The 27,032-nt window shown below is 47.4% G+C and overlaps 3 protein-coding genes and 4 non-coding genes across 8 annotated transcripts; 1 reads left to right on the plus strand and 6 right to left on the minus strand.

Moving 5' to 3' along the window:
- Positions 1 to 1,740: 1,740 nt before the first annotated feature.
- Rnase4 (ribonuclease A family member 4) lies at positions 1,741 to 19,120 on the minus strand. 2 transcript variants are annotated; one of them, XM_032917764.1, is made up of 2 exons: positions 9,125 to 9,196; positions 1,741 to 3,035 (listed from the first exon to the last, which is right to left on the minus strand). In XM_032917764.1, the coding sequence occupies exon 2, from the start codon at positions 3,016 to 3,018 to the stop codon at positions 2,575 to 2,577; it is 444 nt and encodes a 147-aa protein (XP_032773655.1). In that variant the 5' UTR covers positions 3,019 to 3,035; positions 9,125 to 9,196; the 3' UTR covers positions 1,741 to 2,574. The 2 variants fall into 2 exon arrangements, with proteins under 2 accessions (XP_032773655.1, XP_032773654.1); XM_032917763.1 differs by lacking the exon at positions 9,125 to 9,196 and adding an exon at positions 18,979 to 19,120 and having other exon boundaries at positions 1,742 to 3,035.
- On the minus strand, positions 7,962 to 8,566 carry LOC116913555 (V-type proton ATPase subunit F-like). Its single transcript, XM_032917762.1, has one exon. It carries the CDS (start codon positions 8,564 to 8,566, stop codon positions 8,108 to 8,110), a length of 459 nt encoding a protein of 152 aa, XP_032773653.1. The 3' UTR covers positions 7,962 to 8,107.
- Positions 8,618 to 9,252, minus strand: Ang (angiogenin). The gene has a single exon (XM_032917765.1). The coding sequence runs from the start codon at positions 9,208 to 9,210 to the stop codon at positions 8,773 to 8,775; it is 438 nt and encodes a 145-aa protein (XP_032773656.1). The 5' UTR covers positions 9,211 to 9,252; the 3' UTR covers positions 8,618 to 8,772.
- Positions 19,121 to 19,439: 319 nt separating the features above from the next.
- On the minus strand, positions 19,440 to 19,511 carry Trnap-ugg. Its single transcript has one exon. It is a non-coding gene; the product is annotated as a tRNA-Pro (tRNA).
- A 1,000-nt stretch (positions 19,512 to 20,511) lies between these two features.
- Trnay-gua lies at positions 20,512 to 20,600 on the minus strand. Its single transcript is given in 2 exon segments — positions 20,512 to 20,547; positions 20,564 to 20,600. It is a non-coding gene; the product is annotated as a tRNA-Tyr (tRNA).
- Positions 20,601 to 21,407: 807 nt separating this feature from the next.
- Positions 21,408 to 21,480, minus strand: Trnat-ugu. The gene has a single exon. It is a non-coding gene; the product is annotated as a tRNA-Thr (tRNA).
- Positions 21,481 to 25,139: 3,659 nt separating this feature from the next.
- Trnal-uag lies at positions 25,140 to 25,221 on the plus strand. Its single transcript has one exon. It is a non-coding gene; the product is annotated as a tRNA-Leu (tRNA).
- The last annotated feature ends 1,811 nt before the right edge of the window (positions 25,222 to 27,032 follow it).

Here is a 27,032-nt window from a genome sequence, read left to right on the forward strand (position 1 = left end):
GGAGGATATCTTGCAGTTTAGTGATTCACCTTATACCCTTGGGCACTTCTCAGTACTCCCCCACCCTAAGCTTCAGTTCCTGCTTCAATTCCTGCTTCAGAGCTTTAAATGCTGTACATTTTTCTCTATAAATGAGACCTTGACAACGGAACCTTGCTTGGTCTCCTTCTTTTCTACCCCCCTTTGACCCTCAGGTAGCGCCTCTTCAGAACCCTGAATAACTGGGTCCCCGTTGGCGGGGGCAAATGTCAAGCAGGAGCTCAGTGTCAGAACTAAGGCAAATGCAGTGACCAACTCTCATGGATGCCTGAAGGTGCCCAGGAGAGAACTCTCCTCCCATCCTCTTTCCTCACTCTAAACATATTTACACAGGTGTGCTGTTGGGAGGAACATTTTCTCCTGGACCGACTGACATTCCACGCTGCAAGTATAGCTTGTTTACTTACATAATTGTCTTGGAGGACTTACTTCCTGGCTCTACTGTGTGGGATCCTTCACTTAAGTCAGGTAAGGGGACTTCAGATCAAGTCTCATTTCCTATTTGTTATTATTCAAATATCAGCTTAGTTTCTCACATGTAGTACACTTCTTTTAGCAGCAAGTGTCTTTACAGTAATCTATTAAATGTTCAAAGTGGGAAGAAACGGGTATTATCAAACTAGGCTCAAGGCTTTACTTTTGTGGTCTGGCCAATGAAACACCAAACCGACAGAAAAGGTAATAGTGGAATGAAAATTAGATCTTTAACCAGTGCACGTGAGCTGGTAAGGCAAGGAATCTGGCATCTGTAACCATTTCCAAGGAGTCAGCAAAAGCACTAAGAATATACAGGGGATGGGGCAAGCAGTGTCAAGCAGTTTCTGTCCAACTGTGGACAGAACTGTGTTCTGGTTAACTATTATCTCAGGTCGGCCAGAGTCATTATCTGGGCCAGTGAGCTGGTCCAGTGGATAAAAATGCTTGCCCTAACAAGTCTGACAGCCTGAGTTCAGTCCCTGGAACTCAGAAAGATAACCTTTGACCTCTTCCTGTGCACCTGCACACACACACACACACACACACAGACAGACAGACAGACAGACACACACACACACACACACACACACACACACTAAAATAAAGTCATCTCTTTTAAAGGGCCAGTAGGATAGCACAGCTAGTAAAAGCACTTGTCACACAAGCCTGACTGATGATCTGATTCCTGTCTCACAGTGGAGCTGACTCCCAAGGGTTGTCCTCTGACCTCTACATGTGAGCTGTGGTGTACTTATTCCCCACACCTCCCACACACATACACACACGTAAAATCCTAAAGGGGAAAAGCCATTACCCTCTCTGTTTATCCATCAGACCTGTTGATCTTGAACTCCATTTGACCCACAGAGGACTCAGAAAGGAAAAATCACGTGCAGTCAGAAATGTCAACCTAGTTAGCCTACCGTCAGTCACCCATTGGGTATATGCAGTCATAAACATCAATAAGGCCAAGTAATGCAGCTCTCTCAATTTGCTGCATGAAGAATTGGTGGTTTTTTAGCAAAGGCCGCATCTGAGTTCTTGTTTCAGGTCTTGTGTGTGAAAGGGATCATCTCAGTGGAGAAAAGGAGACAGAGTCAGATGTCGGGATGGATCTCATGGTCATCTGTATTGGACCAGAACGTATAGGGACACTAAGGGGCATGAGAGCTCACAGACTAGAGAGGAACTGAAAAAGAGCAGGAGAACACAAACCCAGACACAGTTGGTTCAACATACAGTTCTTTATTATAATAAAATATTGAAAATCTTTCAGAGGAGAAGGGTAAACCAATCTTAGTGATTTTCTACATTTTTCATATAGTTAAAAAAAAATCTTAGTAGCCACAAACCAAAACAATGCCAAGTAGCTCTCATTTTGCCGATGTTTTACTTCCAAACTCTTTATTTTAATTTTATGTGCATTGGTGTTCTGCCGACATGTCTGTCTGTGTGGGGTGTCAAACCACCTAGAGCTGGATACAGAACGTTGTGAGCTGCTGTGAGGGTGCTGGGAGTTGAACCTGGGTCCTCTAGTGGAGCAGCCAGTGCTCTTGACCACAGAGGCATCTCTCCAGTCCCTATTTCCAAACTCCGAGTGGCTTCCCTAACGATGACATTTAGGGATAACAGAAGTAGGTGAGTAACCTTTGTGAGTAGCCCGTTCAGTTGGTTTTTGTCTGAGATCTTCCACCGTTTGTATGGTCGTCAAATCCTTTAACTCTGAGCTTCTAAGTAAAGTGGCAGCATTGGCATCAAGGGGTGTTAGAGGGTTGGAATGAGACACCTCGGACAGAAAAAGCTCTTTATATAGTTGAAATACTATCTAAATACATGTAATGCGTATGGTCCAGGGGATAGAATCTGGGAGAACAAGGCCATCAGTGCTGTGAAAAGAGACTTCTTTCTTCTCTTGGATGAGAAGTACTTAACACCATGGGTTACATTGGATATATGTGAGGATAAGACACGAGCAAAGGAAGCAAAGCCTAGAGCCATTCCTCATTGCTTTTCTCACTGACTCAGAGGTCATCTGCCAGCCGTAGCAGCTACAGGATGTCATCTGTCAAAGTGCACTGGGACCTCTGGGGTACCCTCACAGGCAATGACAACTCGCCTAGTGCTGGCTTTCGCCCTGTACCTACAGTTGGGGGGCACAGAGCTCCCTGTCTCTCTGCAGTCAGTGACCCTCACTACGCCTTCGTGACAGTTCATATTGCCATTCTTGCATGGGATATTGGCGGTATCGCAGATGCTGCGAATGTTCCAGATGTCTTCGTGGATGAAGGTGTTGAAGCGTTTGCACTGGGTAGAAGTCATCCTCCGTCTCTGCATCATCACGTTGCAGTAGTTGTCGCTGCCGCCTGTCCCCTGAGGGTCCACATGCTGTCTAAGGAACCGCTGGTACATTCGATCTTGGCCATAGGAGGGCTGTACAAGCCCTAACCCCAGCAGGGTCAGCACCAAGAGCAGAAGCAAGGATTGGGTCCTCTGCATGTCCATCGTCACCTAGAAAGTGCCTGAGAAGAAAACAAGAATGGGGAAAGAATGGTAAGGACTGGGCTCTGGAGAGGTACTGAGAAGGGCAAAGTAAAATCTGCTCGGAACCCTCCCTTCCCCTCCTTCCACTTAAGATCTCCCCGTTCTTCCTGCTCTTCCCTTTGTCCCCTTTTCTCTGAGAGTGACTAGTTTGTCAACATGGCCTTCCTTGAAAGCAAACATTGTTCTCTTTCCTAAGTATCAGGCAGTAGGGCTAACTAACAGAGCAAGTCAGAGCAGACATGACTGGGAGGTTAGTTGCCCAAGCCTGCCTTACTGGAGTCTAAGACAAGGAAAGATAAATCTAGATAAAGCTGGAGTTTGGGTTTTATAGGAGAGTTAGCTAGTATGACCTTTAGGGAGTGTTTGGTGGTCGGGAAACTTCAGTTCCCAAAAGTGTATGTAGACTCTGGTCGAGGCAAGATAACGTATTGACTTGAATGTTCTATATCCGGCAAATGAAGGACGATAAGGTAGAACAAACCTCAGTCTAGCCTCTCCTCCCCCCTCCTGTGAGGGTTGTGCTAGTGGAATAAATCACCTCTTCTGGGGAAACTCTACTTCTCCCTTAAAGACTAACACCGCCTTGGCACCAAGGCTCAGGGATCGTTTGGAGGAAGAGGGTGGGAAGATTGTAAGGCAGGGATGACTAGAGTGAGACTGTTTTTGGGAACAACAGGGCGTGTGCACATATACACTCACACCTGTTGAGACATCGTGCTCAAGACCACACAAACTCAAGCCAGACAAAATCCCAGCCTGGAGGGTAGAGGTGGCCAGGAAGTGTCACTGCTAACTGAGGATCTATTGACAAGTCCTAGTGGCTTAGAGAGGAAAAGTCAGCTTTCTTGAAGGGTGTGTGACTTCCAGTAGGTTGGCCATGCTCTGAGAATGCAACTCTACATACACCCAAGAGTATTGGGGCTGAAGAAACTGGACACAGTGAGATGAAAGAAAGAAGGAAGAAAGAAAGAAAGAAAGAAAGAAAGAAAGAAAGAAAGAAAGAAAGAAAGAAAGAAAGAAAGAAAGAAAGAAAGAAAGAAAGAAAGAAAGAAGAAGGAAGGAAGAAAGAAAGAAAAAGTAAGGAAGGAAGAGAGGTCATGAAGTTGGATGAGCAGGATAATGGGGGACAGATCTGGGAGGAATTGAGAGAGGAAAGTGAAGACAATCAAAGCACACTGTGTGATATTTTGAAGAATTAGGAAACATTAATTTAAACACACAAAACGGGATAATAAAGGCAGAGCCAGTTACTTTTTTGCAGGAATGGCTTACGGAATGACTGGGAGATGCTGCCATCTGGTGGCCGTTCCTCAGATTGACTTTGCAGGTTGATTGACCTAGCAAATAAACATCATTCCTGATGCAAAAGAGCAGGGCACCCCAAAGTAACCGAGATAGTTTCTTTTTAAGAGTCAAGGCTGTCTATCACTGCAGGCACAGTCCAAGAGCAGTCTCCTTCTGAGATGGCTGGGTGTAGACAGATACCACTGCGCTTGTCTTCAAAGATGGGCTCCGTGAAGGCAGATCACACACGCTGCTAAAATGGCTTCTGGTTTACTCTGTTCTACCTCACACGATACTTTGATAAGTGGTAATTACCATGTCAAGTGCAATCATTATTCTTTGACAATTTCCCCATACTCACTTCCTGTGTCTTTGCACAGGAAGACGCTAGGCTCTATGCCCTAATTCTGCCCCTACAGCTACAGATCGGAGAGAGTATTAGCCTCCTTAGAGGCTGCTGAGTGCTTGCCCGGCACGCATGAAGCCCTGGTTTCTATCTCTAACATCGCATACTACTACGCATGGCGGTGCACACTTGTAATCCCAACACTTAGGCGGTAGAGGAAGGAGTATCAGAATGTCAAAGAGAGAGGGGCTTTCCAACTTAACTTAGCACGTGCCTCCCTGCAAAGGCTCTCACACTGTACCACAGAACTTCTTTTCACACCATGATTCCCCTGCACTCACTGCTATAGTTCAGATTTTCAAAGTTCCACAAAGGCCCATGTGTTAAAGGCTTGGTCCCCAGGGTGGTGTTGTTGGGAGGAATTTTGGTCACGGCTGGGATGCCCATAATGAGTCCTAAAAATGACCTCAGTTTCTTCCTTCTCGCTTTGTTTCCTGATGCCATGAGGCAAGCAGCTGCTCTCCTGCCCTCTCCTGCCACAATTCAGTGCCTCTCCACAGGTCCTGAAGTAATGGGTCAAGACAAGTCTTTCTCCTTTTTAAGTTGATCAGTCCCGACGTTTTGTCATAGCGATGGGAAGAAGACTAGCACGATGTGTGGTTTGGGGAGATTATTTAACCTCTCTTAGTGTATCGCCACCTACGCTACACAACTGTAGTGACAGGCTTGTTGCAATATTGTGAGAAATGACTTTTAAAAAACTTAAAGGAAAGTCTCATCACAGGGTCCCGCACACCGGAAGTGGCCAGTGTAGACTGCCAGTCCTTTCCCGTTGGCCCACTTTTGTCCTTGAGCCGGGTACCTGTGAGGAAAGGCATTGAAAGCAGGGTCACCTTGAGGTGAAGGGAGGCAGGTCTCCTCCTCCCAGAAGGCAGCATTACTAACAGTGCACAGGGGAACCAGAAGAAGCTCGCAGTGCAGAAGGTCAGGGGTTGACTCTCACAGATCAGAGGAAGGCGTGGTCTTCAGAGCAGCTCGCCTCAGAGCTGCTCACCATCTTTCTCGTTTCCCTCTACTTTCTTCATAACGGATGGCTGCGACGCGTTGCATTCCGTGGTGCTGACTCTCTCTATTTTGAAGGGTTAATCACACTCTCAAGGAATTGAGGGTCTGTGTCCCAGGGCAGTTTCCTCTTCCGTTGTGTGGCGTGTTCTTCTTCACTCATCGCCATTCCATGAAGTCTGGGAGATTTTCTTGTCTTTTCATGCACCGCCATCTTGTCTTTTCATGCACCGCCATCTTGTCTTTTCCTTGCACCGCCAGCAATCACGGATGGCTTTGTCTTCACCTTCTCACATGGTGTGTTACTGAGACACAGCGCCTTATCTGCAATTTGACATTTCACTCTGAACACCTTTGTGTTATGGTAGAGCGAAGAGACTTGGTACCAAAAATACCAGGGCTCTATTCAAACTGCTGCCCACCAATCACGTGATTGATGGATGGCTGATCTGCTGGAGTAGGTTGTCTCCTTCTGCTGTGTGAGTCCCCAGACAAAACGTGGGTCATTGGCCAGCACCTTAGGGCAACTTTTCTAATGAGAAACATTTGAGAACCCTCTGCCTGCTTTCTGAGGAAACGATGTATCTACTTCTCAAGCCTGCCCTAAATCTGAATCCTCAGGAAGGCTGGGCTACTCCGCCACTGGCCATAGCTTGAACACAGGGGAAGCAGGGCTTTGTTGGTTCTGCACTTAGAACCACCAAATAAAACACCTAGGCACGTGTTCATAAACCTTTGCTAACGGGACATTGCCTACTGAGCCTGCGCATCTGACAGCACCCAGCAAGCTAGGTTTGTATATAGTGTTTACGTTTGAAACAGATCTGGCTGAAATGGAAAGAAAATAATCTCTCTATAACTTCCTTAAAACCTCAGAGTTCTCAAATACCACCCAAAAAGTTTAATGAGAAAAATAACATTAAATAGACAAGTTTTTAAATTTTAAATAAAATAGCCATGACAAATGAATGTCTTGGGAGTATTCCCTTAGAGTTAATCCTTGCTTACGACCACAGAGAGAGAGACACTCAATGGATGAAAAGGAAATTTTGAGGGGTTATGGGAAGGGGAAGAAACCCTTTACTTGGCAATCTGGGAAGCAAATATTCCATCATAACTAACAACTGCTTAAGGCCTTCACCCCTTGGCAGTTGTAAACCTGCACTTTTCAAGAACGAAGAAGAAGCCTTCTTTTCAGGAAGATGTGTACTAAACCCCTCGTGTAACCCTGGTGCTTCTCGAGTCTGCCTTTGCAAATTATAATTCCATCCAAGACATCCCCTGGGCCACCCCGTGGCCCTGCCTATCAAAGGACAGGAAAGGGGTCGTGAGGTGGCTCAGCTCTTAGGGACACTTGATGTTCTTGCAGAGGACCTGGGTTTGGATCCCAGCATCCACCACAGCCATCTCCAGTTCCAGGGGGTCCAACACCTCTTCTGACCTCCCTGGGCACCAGGCACACATGTGGTGCACACACATACATGCAGGCAAAACACATATAATAAAGCAAAATACACCCAAAATAAAGTAAGTAATATTTTAAAGAGAGAGACAGAAAAGCGGAGGGCTGTCCTTACAACCTTTTATGGTGTGACTTGTACGTTCCACCAATATTAAGGCAATTATATATGAGTCTCTATTGGGGAGCCCATATCCACATTTGGTTATGCCTGACTTCCTAACTGCCTCTCTCTCACACTCTTTATGTTGACAGCCTATGTCAAAATTATCACTGACAAAAGCCTCCTATTCTGCTTCATGCAGGCTAGTCTTGAATTTTTTTTTTCTGTGTGAATCTGGTTTGGCTAGAGTTGAGGTCCTTAAAAAAAATTAAGGGGATGCCTTAGGTTGCTAAGGACGACAGCCTGAAGCCGTGTCTGTCCCCTGAGTGCAGACGGTCTCAGGCTGTAGGGGAGGAACTGGTGGGGAGCTATCGTATGCTGGCCCTTGATCCTCAACTTTGCGAAGGGCTCCTTTAATGACCCATTACGTAATAGACAACTTGCCTCTTTTGAAAATTCCCTGTCCTGTCTGCAAATCAATTTACCATCCTCAGCTACATAGAAAGATGAAATCTACCTTCTCATTGACTAACAGGCAAGGAAGAATATCTCCATTTCAGCCCCTGTCCCCTGGGAACAGCTAGGAGAGAAACCAGAAAGTTAAATTTACTGGGAACTAGTGATCTTCCAGACGGACTTTTTTTTTTTTTTTTTTTTTTTTTTTTGAGACACTATCCTTTTAACATCAGCAATGATACTGCTTAACCGCATAGGGAGAAGGTAGTGGAGAGATGCTAGGGCTTTCTTTCCCTATCCAGCCTAGACCTGAATGGAACCCCAACAGCTTATGTGCCACTCAGTGAAGAGGAAGGGAGGGTCTGGAAACGAAGGCTTGAAACTTAAATAGAGGGTGGCCAACTGGGAGAGGCCTGGAAGCGAGAGGAGGGTTAAGGGCTGAGCAGCCCCAGCGCAGGTCTTCAGCAGCGAACTTGCCCTTGGCCCTGTGCAGGATGGAGTGTTTGTCTGCGTCATGGGGATGCTCGTTAGACGGGATCTCCAGGACAGCCGGAGTGGACCTCTGGTGGGCATCAAGGGCCAGCCGAACAGTCTCTGCGGTGTACTGGTTGATGAGAATGATGCCAATGTCATCCCTGTTTAGAAACGGCCTGAAAGTGTCTTCAATCTCATTGATGGTGGTATCCTTCTCCACTACCAGGAAATTAGGGTGGCGGTTCTTGTTAAGCTCCCCAATGCTGCCCAACAGGAAACTAGTGAAGGTGTCCTCGTCTGCGATTGTTTTACCCCTGCCCGCCATCCTGTCGGCCCACCACAGCGCTCCCCCAAAAACCTCCAGACTGATTCTTAATGGCTTTTGAGATATCTTTATTTCTGTGCTTTGTAAGTCGGGAGACATATGTTTCAGATAGTAAATTTTCTAGCCCCTGACAATGAACGTCAGTGTTCTGGGGTGAGGGGAGATAAAAAAAAAACAGAGCTAGGTCTGCGCCGGGGGCTTGCTGACTAGAGACTGATAAAAGACTCATCAAAGTGGACAGGCAAGCCATTCTCACAGGCAATAACAACGTGTCTGAACCCTGCAGAGGCTCGGTACCGGCAAGGGGGCCGGGGAGACCCTCCTGTATGCTTGCAAGTGGTGATCTGGAAGGGAGACTGGCTTATTCTTAAGTTTTCTCCGTAAGGGCTTCCATTCGCGCCACAGATGGCCTTGATGCTGCCCTTGTTGCCATGGATAAAGGTGTTGACGTCTTTGCAGGGCGAGGTTAGGCCTCTTCTCCTCATCATACTTTCGCAGTATCTGGCATCCCGACCCTTGGGCTTGGCATCATAGTGCTGAGTCAGGAACTTCGTGTACCTGGGGTCGTCCTGAGCCAGAGTTGAAGGGGTCGCAACCAGACCCAGCACAAAAACCAACAACAGAGGGCGCAGGCTCATCTCCATCTCTTCCAACAGAGATTCCTGCCGAGGACAAAGAGCAGGAATGGTCGGGCCATAGAACTACTTTCTAACTTAGAATTAATGGGTGGGGACTTTCAGGATAAAGCAGTTGTCCTCAGCTACCTCTTTTCTTCTTTGCTTTGGCCTTCCTGACTGACACCGTGTCACAGCCATCTTTCTTTATTTTTAGGTTTACTATCATCCACAGCGCATTCAAAATCTGTTTATATCCTTAATTCACCTATTACTTAACTTGCTAACAAACATTACTCAAGTTCCTATTGGGCCCAGAAACTGTGTTAGCTCCTAGGACACAAAGACCTTTAAGATATACCAAGGTTCAGGGGCAGTGTGTGTTTGTAAGGCCGAGCTACTTGGGAAACAGAGACAGGGGGATTGCTTGAATCTGGGAGTTCCACACTAGCTTGATGATATAGAAGACTTGTTTTGGGGGCGGGGGAGGATCGAGCACAGAGCAGAAATGTGCACCTATGGGGAAGGGTGAGTTGGTAACACAGGAGCTGAGAGCCAGGCAGAATGACTTCTGGGGATTGCGAGCACAAGGACAGCCCATCCCCCAAGGCTCTGAGATGGGATTCCGGTTCCACATCGGTGAGGAAAGCCATAGAGATGATTACCTTGGGATGAAGGCTGCAGGTCTACTCCTCCCAGAGGGCAGAGTTACCATGCAGTGCATAGGGAGAACGGCACAGGTTGTGCGGTACCTGACTTGGACCTGGAAGAGACTCTGACTGAGCAAAGAGGGGAGCTCAAGCTTTGTCTTCAGAGTGACCTACGTGGGATGCTCTTTGGATGGTCTGAGAGAATACTTTCTAGTGTCTCCTCCACGTGTGACACTGTTAGCATAGGCGAATGATCTTACCGTGTGGTAAAATGAAACGCAGAGCAAAACTGAGGTTTTAAAATTCCCTGTAAGATCTCTCTGAAGAGGAGAAGAGAGAAGACTCCTACCGTCACCTCCCCAGAGCTCTCGGCGTACCCTGCACCACACGCATCTGTCAGTCAGACGCCCCAGGACCAAAGGTGTCTTCTGCCGGAGTCTGACCTTCTTGTGGACTTTTAAATTGTTATTTCTTATGAAATTTGAAATTTTGAGAACTGGGAGATAATAGGGAAATATCAAGCAGCGTCCGATAATATCCTTAGTTCTTTGGAGAAAATATTAAAAGATCATCCTGAGACTTAAAACCCTCTTCGTGGTGGGGCGGCAGAGATGGCTCAGCAGTTAAAAGCGCGTCTTGCTCTTCAGAGAGCCTGAGTTCAGGTCCCTGCACCCACTCTAAGCTGCTCACATCCTGCAGCAACTCAGACTCCGGGGCATCCACTGCCTCTGTGGGCACCTGGAGCTCCCTTACACAGACCTGCCCAGACACACATGCACACACCGAACAGTGAATAGTAAAGTAAACCTTTAAAAAAATGCTCTAGGGAGGAAATGGCTAAGTAAGTAAAAGGCAGACTTGGAGGTAGAAACACAAGTTTCCCTACTAAACAGCCTTGTAATTGGTGAGTTTCAGGGCCCAGAAACCACGGAAGATGGCTTCTCAGAAACACACACAAGCCTGCACTGCCACACAAACCCATTATAGATCTACACCCCACCATATCAGATAACTGTGAACGTCCCCACATTGCACAGGAAAAATCAACTTTTAAGTCTGATTTTGTTTTGTTTTGCTTTGAGGGTCTTGCCCCCACTCTGGCCCAAACTCTCGATCTTCCTGAAGAACTACCACCCCTAGTTTATGTTGTCTAGGGAGGTGCAGGCAGGAGAATTGTAATTTCTATGTCATTTTTGGCTCTATAGCCAATTCAAGGACAGCCTGGGATACAGGAGACCTTGTCTGTAAGTAAATAAATACAAAGAATGTTGCATCTTTCGGCCTAAAGGAGTAGTACTTAGAGAGGAAATCAGTCCCAAGTAAGTTTTTGGTTTGTTTTTTACCCTGAAGTGTGGTACATTTTCAGCCACATTAAGTTAATCATTAATTTTATTTTGTGTTTCTCTCATGTATAAGTCTGAACACGTTTACTTTTACCTCGTGTGTGTGCACATGTGCATACATGTGCGTGTATGTGTGGGTGTACATGTGCATGCATGTTCGCTCACGTGTGTGTGTGTAGAAAGCTGAGGTCCTGGCACTCAGCCTATAGTCTGCTTGCTCAGTAGTGCAGGGTCAGGAGTACATCTTGGAATCTAGGAGTCAGAGGGTCTAAGGCTCTACTGAGCATGTGGACGATGGGCGATGGAATGGGAAGTGGACTTCCCTTCTAATTAGCATCTGACACTAGCCTGTTCTTCCTGTTTCACAGTAACCACAACCAAACTCAGAATAAGGCTATAAAGAACACCAAATTCTCAGTCATTTCACAGTGCTGAAATAACAAACTTCCATAAAGCATGCAGATTATGAACTGCAACAGAATCAAATGTGAGTGTGTTTTTTTGTTTTTGTTTTTGTTTTTTGTTTGTTTGTTTGTTTATTGAGAAAGATGGTGCACACGTGCAGAAGGCACAGCCACCCCTGAAGAGTTACCAGCATTTACCAGAGCTGCCAGGCTGCATGAGACCTGCTTACGTTTATTTTAGGATGCTCTTTCCTGGATATGATTTCTCTTTAAAAATGAGGAAGATCTATGTGTGAAACTACACGCGTGCCTGCAGAGCGGGCGAGGAGGACTGGGGCACATTTTGGAACTAGCCTGGCTACCACCAACCTAAACAAACAAAAATAACGAGAGCTGGTAATACTCAAAACGAGCAGCAGGTGGCAGCAGTGGATAGGATGTGGCCATTCAATAGACTGACAGTCGGCTCTCCTGGAGGTGCCAGCCAGGTTGTGGTAGCCTCACCCAGAGTGCCTTAACTTGTCAGGCTCTGGGTATTTAGGACACCAAAGCAAAAGCCATAATGTACGGGGTCCAAATGCTAAGGCCATCATAAAGCAGAAGTTTACCAGCTATCGGGTTTCATGGCTGCCGTTTGCAAACACACCGTTGCTCACGTGATCCTAGGCAAACAAACATTTACCTGTCCATATTTCCTGCTGCTGTATAATCTACACCTGAGCCGGATCTGCACTCTTTGCCTTGAGTCACAGTGCTGGCTTCACAGAAGACTCACGGTACCGCTCTGCTAGTTAACTTCCCTTTTCTCCTGAGGCCTGGTCTTTACCAGCCCGAAATGAGAGGGGTTCCAGCTTTGAAAGTCCATGCTTCTTACTAAGCTAATAGATTCCTCCTGGGTTTCAGTAGCCAAATCTGGCAACATCGGAATTGCAGGGACACATTTAAATAACCTTAGTTGATGGTACAAGGTATCAACTGGAAGAAATCCGTGATGGGGTAACCTTAGTCCAGTCTCACTGAAACACATCTTCCCTGAAGGCTCTCCCTGTAAGCCAAGCCTGTGTACCATGAGTAGACTAATAGTACACTGGGGGTTTTTTCATCCTAAAATGGCACTTGCTATTTAGACTTTGAAAGCTCTCAGGCCTATGTGGCCAGGAAAGGGGGTTACTTGTTTCTAATTTGCAGAAATTGCACATTAATTTTTACCAACTCACCCCATGCAGTCTCTCCTTACGGCTTCACTTTATTGAAGCACCCAGAAAGCACCTTCCAGCAGCAGCACGCCCCAACCACCAGTGTCTACTGTCCACTCCCTAGAAACGTTTAGCTAGAAATACCCTCAAAGCCAGGCACGGTCTAATTGTGAGAAAACAAGCGAGCGCCGGACTATTAGGGGGTGCGGATGTAATTCTGCCACGGGCAAAGGTGCTGAACCTTAGTCCCCCACACAACAATGGCTGTCATTCGGAATCGTGCAGTGGAAGAGTTCTGACTGTGCGGAGCGGGTTTTCCATTCTTAACCCCGTAGTGCTCACAGGAATCCTCCTTCTCTCTTTCTCTCCGTTGGCAGTGCTTTGTAGCCTACAGCTGTAGCAAACTTTCCTGCGTCGGGGGTGGCAGTGCCACAGACACCCTTCTCGAGGTTTACTCTCCTACTCCGTGTCTCGCAACAGTTCAGCGGGAAGCCGGAATAGCTGAAAGCCGGAACACCAGATGCCCGGTCTTCTCCCTAGTCTTTCCTCCCTCGACCTACCATCGTTTGATCTTGGTACATGGCCCGCTTTGCTTTAAAAGAGCATCCATATTTTTTTTTTTTAAGAGGAAAGAAACGAGGAGGAAGCACTGCCGAAAGTACTTCCTGGTTTGGGGTTTTCCTTTTTCGAGACAGGGTTTCTCCGTGTAGCCCTGGCTGTCCCGGAACTCTCTCTGTAGACCAGGCTGGCCTCGAACTCACAGAGATCTGAGATTAAAGGTGGCGTCACCATCACCAGGCTTAGGATTTTTCTTATTATTCCTGCCAAGCCACATGCTTGTTGTGGAAGGAAACATGGCAGTTCAGATGTCCATTGGCAAATGGCTTCCTAAGCCTTAGGGGACTTTTAATCTCAAATTAAGAATCCCTCCCATATCTCCATCTCCTTGCTCGCAGTCCCATTAATTGTATCCCAGATTCGAACCACCCCAAAGAAACCTGTTTTCATTTTAAATTTTGACTCTTACTCATTTTCTTTCGAGTGAGTGAGTTTGGGTTCAGAAAGCAAGGGTAAGTGTGTGTGTGTGTGTGTGTGTGTGTGTTAGTGTGTTGGGGGGGGTTGTAATCGGTTTCACTAAAATAGAAGAAAGGCTAGCAAAAGCACAGAGGAAAAGAAGCAAGCAGTCGAGCACCCAGAGGGAAGAATCTTACAAAAGCTGGCCAGGTTTCCTCCGAACAACTGGGACGAGTCTAGCTGTTTGCTCCTGGAGACAGGGTCCTGCGGTGTGAAGCCAGAGGCTCCTGTCAGTCTGGTTATATACAGGGCTCGTGTGAAGGGGTGGGGAGAACATATCTAAGGATCTCTACCTTGGCAGAGACTTGTAAACCAAGGACACTAATTGTGAACAAACAAGGAGTCATTCACCTTTTCCCTGAGCATGACTGGGTCAAATATTAACCACCTGGTGGACCAGACATTTTTTAGCGATGGGAATGTTTGCTAAGTGTGGCCTTTTGTTCCTAAGCTGTCTCTTTCCTTATGTGTGGTCCTTACCCTTGCTCAGAGTAGGACTGAGGTTTCACTGTTCATAAGCTAGAGATCCAAAACTTACTATCTCTGGTGTTAAGCTCAACTTCGGGAACTACTTGGAAGAAGTCTAAAGGGAGGAGTGAGGCGACTGTGCTCACATCACTTCAAGCCCCAGAAATAAATAGCACTTCCTGGGCTCCTCTTCTCTCCATCCATCCACAGGAAACAACGGCCACTCAAGCGCCTCTTCTTCTTCTTCTTTTTTTTTTTTTAAGATTTATTTATTTCTTATACATAACTACACCGTAGCTGCCTTCAGACACACCAGAAGAGGGCATCAGACCCCATAACAGATGGTTTGAGCCACCATGCGGCTGCTGGGATTTGAACTCAGGACCTCTGGAAGAGCCGTCAGTGCTCTTAACCACTGAGCCATCTCTCCATCTCTCCAGCCCTCAACCTCCTCTTCTTGAAAGCACAATTGCAAACCAGCTGTCTACATGTCAGCGTTATCTGAACTATGTACAGAAGGCACTGTGTCCATCTGCTCTGCCTATGAGGTGACGCCAAGATCAAACAGTAAGTGAGCCACAGGGCAGACTTCTAACACCCAGAAAGTACACGGTGAGGTAGTAAGGTGGTGAACAAGCTAACTAGAATTGTTCTTAGGTATTTATCTTCAGGGCTGGGCAGGTAGCTCAGTGGTTCCGGGCACTGGCTACTCTTCAGAGGACTCAGGCTCAGTTCTCAGCACCCACACTGCAGTTCACAACCAGCTGCGATGCCTTCCCTGGCCTCCTCAGGTATTGCGTATGCGTGGTAGATAGGCATAGATGCAGACAAAATGCCCATACGTAGAAGAAATACATACAATTTTTAAAATTGTTATACATGTATCTTGTATACAGGGCAAGATTGCAATATTTCAGCTCTCTGTCAATTTCTAGATTTTGCTCCATCATTCTGTGTAGATATTTGTGCGTGATTCAAGCTGTACTAATTTCTGGGGATGTTTGAGGCGAGTCTGGGTACAAGAGCTAGAGCATCAGCTGACTCGCTCTAGCAGGAGGAAGACTACAGCACGCCAGCCTCTTCGGACACCCTCAGCAAGGCTGGTCCTCCGTGTGGCAGGAACAGGGTTCCCTCAGGAAGCTGGAGCCGAAAGGATCCAGGCGGGCATGCTCACACCTGGACTTGGGGACACTCGGAGAAGCCGACACTGATGTAGGGGTCCCACCGTGTGCACGGTGGATGCGGATTTACTTCTGGTTGGTGCCAACGTTCCTTTGAGAGTTAGTTAACCTCAGGGTCTCTCCATTGGGCGGACCCTTTCCAGAGAAGATTATTTGCTTACTCATTTCTGTCTTGTTAGCGACTGACGCGTGAGTCCTCATTAACTGACCTAGAGCTTCTAGCCGTGAAAAACTTTCTGGGCTTCTCTTTATAGGTTCAGAGATGCATAATTTGGTATCAGTTATTAAATAAACTTGAGTGCTAAGCAGAGCAATCTCTAGCTGTGGGAGCCAGCCGATCCTTCCCCTGGGGTCCGATGAGGTCATCCAGGTGTCGCAATAGACCCAGGGAGTGTTCTGCTCTTGCCTGCAAAACTTTCCGAAATCAGCTGATTTGCCTACACCACTGAGCCTCTGTTCCTGACTACAGAGTAAACTCTGGGAGTGCAATCTCTTTACAAAGCAAACCCTTAATTCCAGCACTTGGGAGGCAGAGCGGGGTGCATCTCTGTGAGTTCGAGGTCAGCCTGTTCTCCAGAGCGAGTTCCAGGACAGCCGGGGCTATGCAGAGAAATCCTGTCGCAAAAACAAACAACAAACAAGCAAACAAACAAACAAGCAAGCAAACAAGCAGAAGCTGCCCGGAATGTGCACGCCCCGATGGATACACTTCCTAAGAACAGGGCCTGACAGCGTGAGGAGGAAGAGTGGAGGTCGTGAGGACCTGGAAAAGGGCACAAACTTCAACAAGGTTCAGCTTTGTTGAGGCACAACCCAGCTTGAAGGTCCCCTTTGTCCTTGTCCCCTCCCCCTCCCTCCTGCACTTAACCCAACTGTGAGCTGAAAGGAAATGAGGCTGGAGTTGTGAGAAGACAACTAAGCCCCTGTAGCCTGACTTCGGGTACTAGAGTCTGCTGAAAGGGAGACAGTCGCATTCTGACCAGGCACCCATTAGACAAGTGCCAAACTTCGTTCTGACAAATGCCAGCATTTCAAGTGTCTCAGAAATACAGGGAAGGCTAGCAGTCGGGGACCTTCAGGGTGAGGCCTCCCTACTGGTATCCAAGCCAACACCGAATGCTCAGTGTGCAAACATAACGGGTATGGTGGTGCCTCTTTTAAATTAATCACACAGCACTTTTACAACAGATGTGGATGGGCTGGGTTCTAGAGTCAGCAACCACTCATTGTTAGGAGAGCGGCCAGTCCATTGCGACACCTGGATGGCCTCATCCGTCTCCAGGGGAAATATCAGCCAACTCCATAGCCAGAGGTGACATATCAGTGTGGTCCTTTTCTGATAAACAACTACAAAACAGAGGCACTTCACCCTCAGCCACAGCACACGCCCAGACACAAAATCCACTGGTCTGACACACTAACCTGCTCAAACACAGAAACTTCCCTCTTTTAAGTTTTGCATTTTATTAAGGTGAAAGGAAAAACTGTGTTTGTGTGTATGTTTGTGTGTTTTGTGTGTGTGTGTGTGTGTGTGTGTGTGTGTGTTTTCCAGGACTCAGACCCAGGACCTTACATATGATAAGTAGATACCATTGAACCACATCCAAGGCCTGAATATTATATTTTTGTCAGTAATTTTAATTCATATAAAACAACTAGCAATTTAAAAAAGTATTTATTAAAAATTTTAACCTTCAGAAAGCCATCCTCCTTTCCTGGAATTTTTGTCTGTCTCTTCGCCAAGCCAGTAATATCCATGGACACATGAGACATGAAATTCTTCTTCTAATAATTCTAGTGTTGGCACACTTCCCCCCTTTATACGGAGTGTGTATGTTTGATTCTGTCCTTAGGACTCATTATAGAGTGGAAGGTATGGGGACGCTGTGAACATTCCTTTCCAGCACTGACATAATACTCAATGGGTAACGGAAGTAACAACTAAAAAAAGGAAAGCTCACAGGGGGCCCCCTGAGGAGTGGGTTCGCCACTGGTTCAGGGACCGTGGAAACAAAGTCCTGATGACGTGTGTATTTTTCCAAACAAGATACAAAGTAAACAGTTACTTCCGGCATACTGCGCTCTGCCTTACTTGTGGTTTGCAGCCACTCTGAAAACAACTGTTTACAGAGAGTTCTTTCCCCAAATGAACATACAATGGAGAACCTGAAGAGATGTGTTACCAGACTGCATCCATACACTTTTTCAGTATATGTGCTGGGGAAGCGAGCACATTGACACACTGTTTAATCCATGCATGGAGTCACACTAACAATGTCTCCAGTGGGCAACTCCACAGCCTTTTGTGGGGTGCAGAAAGAGCGAGGGTGAGAGGGAAGCTCATGTACCCCTACAAGCTGAGCCAGGGTTGAACTGATGGCTCTCCGAGGTCTGGGACCGTGTTTGGTTCACTTTTTCTAATCACCCCCTGTTAACCTAAGCTTCGATTCCACATTATCTAAACCATGTTACTAAGGTCCCACCACCCCATGTGATCAAAATGAGACGATCTCTCCACCTTCGTTTTAAGGAAGAGGGAGTTGAAGAACAAAGAAAGGGACATTACTGATGAGCATTTGGCGTTCCTGTGACCGGAAGATTTCCAGTGCACAACCCAACTTTTTTATCCCATCGGAATGATTTCTAGAAAAGTGAAAACTCATGTTTAAAGTAGTACTGACTAATTACTTAACACCGATTATTTCCATAAATCTCCCAGACATCTGACTTCTCCCTTTTATCATCATACTGTTTCTTGAGTTTAAGCCGCTGCGACTGGCAGCCCTGACTAACTCAGAGCTGGGTGGTGCTCGCTCTTTGAATAGCTGAGGCTGCTTTTCGGAGTTTGCCAGAGGCTGTTCAGACCGGTGTGCTAACTGAGGTTTCTAACGATTGCATGTATGAACTGGCTATAAGATTTCTACCATCACAGACGGAAGAACCTGGCCGACTGGAGATGTCCCAGTATAAGGACAAGGTTTTTATCCCCCTTCCGAAACAGAGGCGCTCCATCACTGCACTGTGCTGTTTCAATCCCAACTACCCAGTTAGAAAGCACAGAGGATGCTGCTGACGCGTCTCCAAAAGTTTCACAACACAGTTAAAGATAAGTTAAGGGAGGGAGACAGGCAATGGAAAACAAAAACACACTTCTGCTTGCACAACCTTGGCAGGCTTGCATCACAAATCTGATGTCGACCTAGGAACCCTCAAAAATGTCCCTGTCTGAGCGAACGAGGGCTGCTTGGAATTCCTCCCTTCGCAGATTCTGCGATCCCCTAGAGCCTGGGTTCTACACAATGACCATCCACGCTGGACTCTGGCAAGATGCGGAAAGTGAACTGTGGAAACCTGTGAGAACCGAATTGATCCCCACCACACCTCAGCCGGAGAAGTTGAGAAGTCCTCTCCCAGGAGCCCCACAACTGTCCTTAGTAGGACTTCCATAGCTAAACCCTGGAGGGACAGGCGTAGAAACCCACCTGGACGCTGAACTGGAGATGAAGGCTTTGTTTCTCACTCCTTTTTCCTGATGGGATGGCGAATAGAAGAAATGAAGTTTCCTTTGCAATCTCGTCGCCGATTTGGGTGAGGTCGCCGTTGCCTGGCCACGCAAACAGATTGGGGCGGGGTGCAGAGGAGTGGAGGGTGGGCGGTCCAGCCTCGGTGGCTGGGACCGCACCCCATTTCTTCCAAGGACGCTCCTCCCCTCTTGGGCCGGCCTGCAAGACAGTTTAACCCCAACCTCCAAGCAGACAATGTGGGTTTTTGCACAGAAATTGGACTGGTAGATGTCTCGAGGACCTCCAAGAGAAGCATCCGCGGCAGAAACACTAAGCCTGCCAAGGGGACGCTGGAACCAGGGAATTTGGTGCTACTGGCACTAGAAAGTTTGTCGTGAACTTTTGTCCAGGAGTTATCCAAGGACGGGGCAAAAAGTACAGGGCTCGTCCGGGATTTGAACCCGGGACCTCTCGCACCCAAAGCGAGAATCATACCCCTAGACCAACGAGCCGTAGCACAGCTCTGCTTCTTCGTGCTCGTCAGTCTAGCATGTTTTGACAGAGGCTATCTAGAGGCTTCAGCGGTTTATTTTCTCTTTCTTCCTCTCACAGAGGAAACTTCTTTCGTATTATTTAAGTTCCACCCTAACTTTGTCAAGTCCCACCCATTAATTCCGGAGCTATCCCTTCTTATTCTCTATCCACGTCCGGGACAACTCCAGGCTCGGAATGGGATCAGAAGAGGCAGCTTTTCAGATTTCAAGTCACAGGCCTGCCTGATCACTTATTCCAGAAGGAGCCCGGAGCGAGCCGGGTTGGCGCTGCGATCTCCGGGTGGAGCCCAGCTGCAGGGTACTTGCGGGCACAAACATCTTACAGGCAGGCGGGACAACAAAATACTGAGGGCAGGAGGAGGCTGCGGGTAGCCAGTTAGTCTGGCGGCCGATAAGTTTGCTCTTGTCTTGTGATTCTATAGACCTTCGCGGCTTTCCTGAATCAGAACTGCGTTTTCAACCTCACTCCCTTTGTTTAAAAAGTATTCCATCCGACCTGGACTCTACACTCTTCCAGCCTCGTCTCCAACACAGGTCAAATGCTGCATGAAATACCTAAACGAATAAAGCGTCTCTTTGCCAGTTAGTGGGGCAATCGCCGGGGTCAGTTAGAGGTTTTGTTCGGCAAATCAGGGTCCTGCGGGTCATCAGAGCGCTAAAAACGGGTACACAAACACGTCCACAAGGTTCTGTACCTTGCGGTCTTTGATGTCTGGACTTCGGACAATGGGCAGCACAGTAGACTCGAAAACTAAAAGTAAACACCGAGAGAGCCAGAGAAACCAAACTCCAAGATTCATTATCTTTTTCGTAACTGTTTGATTACAGGTAGATAGTGATTGCGCGTTTTGACCATTTCCAGAGAGGAGAGATTGTTGGTAAGTTAGGACGATCAATAGTGGCACGTTGAACAAAGGACCGGAGTTTATCTCAGGAAATAGCCCAAAATACTGGCTACTCCTTCGAGCCGGAATCGAACCAGCGACCTAAGGATGGCTGTAAGGAACCCGCTACAGTCCTCCGCTCTACCAGCTGAGCTATCGAAGGGAAGCACAGAGAGCTACCTTCAGAAAGTGGTATTCAGTAGGTAGGTAACCACCGCGGCCTAGGCCCCGCTGATGGCAGTGCGTGACCAGTGGGTGCCTTGAGCGAGAAGCTGCAGACGCCCTGCCGGGGTCGCGGTCCGGCCCTCCGGACGAAGTCAGAGTTCTGAGGACGCCCGCCTCCGGGTGCGTGCGCGCAGGCGGTGAAGCGGGCAGCAGAGATCCGAGAACGAGCGCTCTGCACCCAGTCCGCGCGACACTCTACAAACCCACTCTGCGGGATGGCATGGGTTGATGCCACCACAGCTAGGAAACCCAGGGACTGGAGGCGTGGCTTGGCGGTAGCGTGGTTAGCCTGAGATCCCAGGTTTAGCCTCAGCACCTAACGATAAAGAAGCTCTTCTGGGAGAAAGGCCTTTCCTCTTACAGAAAGTCATAACCACGGCCTCTTTGAGTTCATTCCCTGGTTTAGTGACCAAGGTCTCACGTCAACTGCGGTACGCTATTTCCTGCGCGAGACAGTGAAGTATGGAGGCCTGTGTGCGGACTTAGCCTCCCGGTACAGCACGCGGTTACCAGTCCTCTCCGTTTCCCTCCGGCCTAGCTCTTGCAGGGAGGTCAACCTTCTCCTGCGTCCAATCTTGAGCGCGGTGCGCTCAGCAGGCTGCCGGAGACTTTGTTAGAGTGCAGAGTGCGGACCTGCACTCGAGCTCCGCAGCGAGAGTAAAATTTTAACGCGTCTTGCTTGAGTAACTTGGCGACAGAATGCTCTGGGCTAGGAAATCCGGAGCTCAAAAGTCTAGGCTGACTTAGGCCCCAGCGAGATTTGAACTCGCGACCCCTGGTTTACAAGACCAGTGCTCTAACCCCTGAGCTATAGGGCCACACACACTGTCTCTTCTCTCTTTCTTAGAAAAGGAATCAGTGCTGGTTCTTTGGACGCCTGTCTGTGGGACAGAAAGAAAGCAAAGTCAGACTGTATTTTAGTCCATTCCATATTCAGTGTTGGAATTCAGTCTGGGCTTGTGGGAATGGCATAGTGGTGGATTCTGGTAAGGAGAAATATGACCGCCCCCTCACCACCGCCACCACCACCACCACCACCACCACCACCACCACCACCACGGAGTCCTCCCCTCCCCCGCACGTCCTTCGGACAGTGAAATCCGGAACAGAAATCCAGCGCAGGGGGAAAAGCCTGCCACAGGCTGGACGAAAACTGACGCTCTCACACTTGGTTTTTGTCCTCGACTCCAGGCTCCTGCCACACGCGTCTTACCTTCCTCTCAGAGTCAGAGCAAGCAATTCCCAAATCTCCATTTAATGCATTTCTGTGTTAGGTCCCACACTAGAAACTAGATAGGGATTCAGTTTGGGTTTTTTTTGTTTTTTTTTTGTTTTTTTTTTTTTTTAATTAATGTACTTCGCTGACTATTTTTCCCTCGGGTTTTTGGTTTTGTTTTGGTTTTCTGTTTGTTTGTTTTGGGGATTTGTTTTTGTTCGTTTGTTTGTTTTATTTATATTTTGTGTACCACGAGAGTGCCTGGTGTCCGTGGCAGGCAAAAGAGGGAGCCAGAATTTCTTACTTATTGTAAGTTATTGGGAAGACGCTCTCTGATAAGAAAAATAAGTGCCCTTAAATACCAAGCCAACTCTCCAAGCTGGAGTTGGAATCTTTGATCTGAAGTCATGGTACCATAGGTTTGTGGGGAGAGATTTTTTTTCAATTTTATGAAACCGAAATGAAAAGCAAGTGTACCCAGTATAACTTGCAAGTAAACGATTTGGAGGGCCCTGAGAAACGGCAGGCTAAGTCTCAGGATAGAGAAGACTGAGATGTGTACAATCGGGAGGCCAGATGATGAGGCCAGATAATGGACTGAACCTCTGAACCTGTAACCAGCCCCAATTTTAAATGTTGTTCTTATAAAAGTTGCCTTGGTCATGGTGTCTGTTCTCAGCAGTAAAACCCTAACTAAGACATGCAGGAAGTATCTTCAGGAATTGAATAGCAGACAGAAAACGTCTGTGTTTAGAGTCTATGAACTAAGGTCATGGTGAGATCATAGTAAGTAGGTCTGGGAGTACAGCTGAATGGTAGAGCTCTTTCTGGAACTGCGAAGTCTTCGGTTCCATTTCCAGCATTGCAAAGACAAATAAAACAAAATAAGAAAAGTTAAACTGGGAGCTTAGCATCTACTTGTAAATCTGGCAGTAGGGTCTTAACTCTAGCAAGGATCTTGAGATCAAGGGCAGCCAAGGATACACAGCAAGGCACAGTCTCCATCAGTCAGTAAGTAAAAACTAACGTCTTAATGGGTTACTTTTGTTTTTTTAAATTGCTTATTTTACCTGTATGTATGTATGTATATGTATGTTTGCATGTCTGGTGTCGGTAGAGCCCAGAAGAGGGAACCTGCTTTCCCTCCTAATGAAGTTACAGACTTGTGAGCCATGTGGGTGATGGGATGCTGAGCCAGTCCCCAGTCCCTAAGTGCTTTTTGGGTGGAGGTCTTTATGTAGTCCTAGCTGGCCTGGAACTCACAGAAATCTTCCTGCCTTTGCCTCTCCCCCCAATTCCACCTGGCTCTACAATTAATTTTTTCCTTTTAAGGACCTGTATCTTCTTGTGCACTAAGCCATCTTGCCACTGCCAATTTGATTTTTCTTTTATTCTTTGTTGTTGTCTTGTCTATATGGTATGTTTGTGGAATTCAGAGAACAACTTTGTGGAATCAGTTTTCCTCTACCTTTATTTACATGAATTCTGGGGACCAAAACTCAGGCTGTCCGGTAAGCAAGCCACGTAAAGACTCACCAAGCCATCCCAAATGCCCAAAAATTAAAAATTAAAAAGTTAAAGTTCCATAAGTCATCCACTAAGTTATCACTTCCAAGATGTCTATATTCTTGGCTGGAGAGATGGCGCATCCGTTAAGAGCACTTGCTGTTCTCGCTAAGGACCCAGGTCCCAGCATTCACCTGGTGGCTCGCAACTCTTCATAACTCCAGCTTCCGGTAACCCAATGACCTCTTTTGGCTTCTGAGGGCTCCTGCACACATGTAATACACATATTCCTGCAGGCTCACACATGTATCCATAAATAAAAATGTAATTTTTTAAAAGTTATACACTCTGGGGGGGGGGATCTCTGAACTGGATATTTCTCAGTTCTTGGTGTCTTTCAAAGAACAAGACACTCCCTGTGCACAAGGATAGTAAAATCCTTTCTGAGAAGAGCAACAGATTCAGAAACAATAACAATTTTCTAGTCTTAAGGGAATAAGGGACAAAGGAGCTAGACAGACCCCTGATAGGGAGGTCTTAAAACAGCTTAAAACCCCTAACCCTCCAGGGGAAAATAGATTTCAGTTTCTGGTTCCCTTTCCCACTTTGTGGGGAGTCTTTCTGTAGTGTGCACTCCCCCACCCGGACCCTGTGTGAATACACATACACTCGCTAACTTCTTCAAAATACCTGTTGCTACCTGCTGTGTCTGAGATGTCCCCTACCTTTTATTTGATAGGTGGAGAAAAAGAAGTGGATCATGACCCCTAGAAAATAACAGAGCTGGGCTAGGTCTGGGGGGCTTCAACTTTGATTGCACTGTTTGCAAAAGAGGTAAGCAAGGACTGGGGATATTCAGCCTGCCCGCTTACTGCCTCTTTGTGGAAATTTGCCTCCAAGTATACTGCATTTCGTCAAATGGAAGATGTGGTTTGAATATTACCAGGGAAATACAATTTCCGTTTAAAGATGCAAAATTCGTTCAAATATTTCCCAATCCTAATTCTTTTGCTGGAACAGTCAACCCGTTTTTCTAGATACAGGGTACAATGTAGAGGGTACAATTCTCAGCTACTGCTACACACACAAACAAAAGGGTCAGATCACCAAAGCGGTGTCCTGTGATTTACACCAGCTGTGATCAGGAGCTGGGGGACTTCTTTCCTGCGCAGGGAACACGGAGGCCTGTGTTTGGTGGGTCCCATGCAAGAAGCTCTAATGAACGACAACTGCGGTGTCGCCACTCTTCCTGAAATCAGGGGACTCATTTCGTCCCTGCGCCGCAGCTCCTGACTCCAGATCTGTGAGCCTCTAGCGGGGGAAGGGGACTTGGTACTGGGGTGAGTGGAGACCAGAGCACGGTGACGTCTCAGAATCCTGGATGCCTCCAGCACCGCCCTGCTTCACTCAGTTTGTAGGAGTCCATAGGGAAGGGCGCCTCTGTCATTTCCTCCCGCTGCCACCGGCCACCACGGCTTCCACGCAGTGCACACTGTGTCTGCAGCGGCTGGCGACACACTGGACAAACTTCGGTAGAGGAACAGATCAGCCTGCAGACAGCTCTCTCTGGGGTGCGGCCAGCAGGGTTGCGGACCCCCCTCCGGAGATTGTTCGTTTAATCCGCTCACTCTAGCGCCCAGCCAGCGGTTTGGAAAAGAAAAAAGAAATCCTTTAAACCTGGGTTTCAGAGCGCCGTTTAAAGAGGAAATTGAATCATGTAAATAGTTAGTGTACACAAGAAAAGGCAAGCGGATTGGTAGTGTGGCCGAGCGGTCTAAGGCGCTGGATTTAGGCTCCAGTCTCTTCGGAGGCGTGGGTTCGAATCCCACCACTGCCAGTGTTTTCTTTCCCAGGACTGAATTGAGTTCGTCTCCATTCTCTCTTTGGTGTAATATGAAAATGCTCTTGTATTTTCTGAGCACCTACCTCTACCTCTAGACTGGGAATGTGACCAGGAAAAGGACTCAAGCTAACCGCGCAGTACTCCATCCTGCCGAGCTCTCTGTGGAGCTCAGCCTGTTAGGTGTTGCAGAGCTGAAACTGCTGTCTCTTGCCTGCCTCTGAACTAAGTTTTATGGCAATATCTTTCTCTCACCTGCACTTCGCACTGCGGTCTCCCTCAACGTCCTCTATCCCCTACACAAACCACTAGGAAGTGCTGTCAAAGAACTGAGAGCCAAGCCAAGACCAGAACCAAAAGTCCTGGGGTGAATTTGAAGTCAGAGACAGCGCTGTTTTTCTGTTTGCTTGTTTGGGGCCATTTGTTTGTTTTCAGCAGAGCCTGGGGTAAGCCTAACCTGGTCTGGAACTTGATATGTAACTGAAGATGACTTTTTCAACTCCTGAACCTCCTGCCTGCCCCTTCCACGTGCTGAGGCAAGAGGCCTGGCCCACCAAACATTGCCAGAATTTGAGGTCTTTTAAAGAAACCTTCTCTCGTGGTTCCTTTCCTAACCAAAGGTAATAATAATAATAATAATAATAATAATAATAATAATAATAATAATAACATACTCCAAATATTGTCAAATGGGGCCTTGAAGAGCCATTTTGGTTTTATTTTATTTTATTTTATTTTATTGTTGGTTTTAAGAGTTTTAGAATATGGTCCTGTAGCCAAACCTGGTACAGTAGTCACTGAATAGTTCAAGCCGGCCTCAAACTTACAGTAACCAGACTGACACAGGCTGCCGTACGCTGGAAACAAGCTGTGCTGGTTTGAAAGAAAAATGGCCACCACAGCTCCAGTATCTGAACACAAGTTGGTGACACTGTTTGGAAAGGTGGTACAAGCTTGCTGGAGGAAGAACGTCACTGGGAGGTTTTGTGCACGCATAGTTCAGCCCTCCTCCTGTTTGTTCTCTCTGCATTCTGTGACAGTTGAGGGTGTGATCAGGATTTGTTCCCATGCTTCCGCTCTTATCTCTCTGGGACCCTAAGCTCATATGGAGTCTGCTTCCTATAAGCTGCCTGGGTAATGGTGCTACATACATTACAACAGCAACCGAAAGGATTAAGACCCTTGTTTCTTCCTCCCTCTCTTCTAAGTATATCCTTGGCTGTCTCTTTGTATCTCTAGCTCCTACCCCAGGTACTTGGTGTCTCTTTCTATCTCTAGCTCCTACCCCAGGTACTTGGTGTTTCTCTTAGCTCTTCTCATGCTCATCTTCCTGAGCCTCTGTTTTAACTTCAACCTCTCCTTGACTCAGGTAACCTTCTCCCTCCATCACCCTCTCCAGTCTCCCCCCCTCCATCACCTCCTCCAGTCTCCCCCCTCCATCACTTCCTCCAGTCTCTCTCCTCTATCACCCCCTCCAATCTGCCCCCTCCATCACCCCCTCCAGTCTCCCCCTCCATCATCCCCTTCAGTCTCCCCCTTCCATCACACCCTCCAATCTGCCTCCTCCATCACCCACTCCAGTCTCCCCCTCCATCACCCACTCCAGTCTCCCCTTCCATTACCCGCTCCAGTCTCCCCTCTATCACTCTCTCCAGTCTCCCCCTCCATCACCCTCTCCAGTCTCCCCCCTCCATCACCTCCTCCAGTCTCCCCCCCTCCATCACTCCTCCAGTCTCCCCCTCCATCACTCCCTCCAGTCTCCCCCTCCATCACCCTCTCAGTCTCCCCCTCCATCCTCCCTCCAGTCT

The sequence above is a fragment of the Rattus rattus genome, chromosome 12, assembly GCF_011064425.1.
Source record: "Rattus rattus isolate New Zealand chromosome 12, Rrattus_CSIRO_v1, whole genome shotgun sequence".
Lineage (NCBI taxonomy): Eukaryota > Metazoa > Chordata > Mammalia > Rodentia > Muridae > Rattus > Rattus rattus.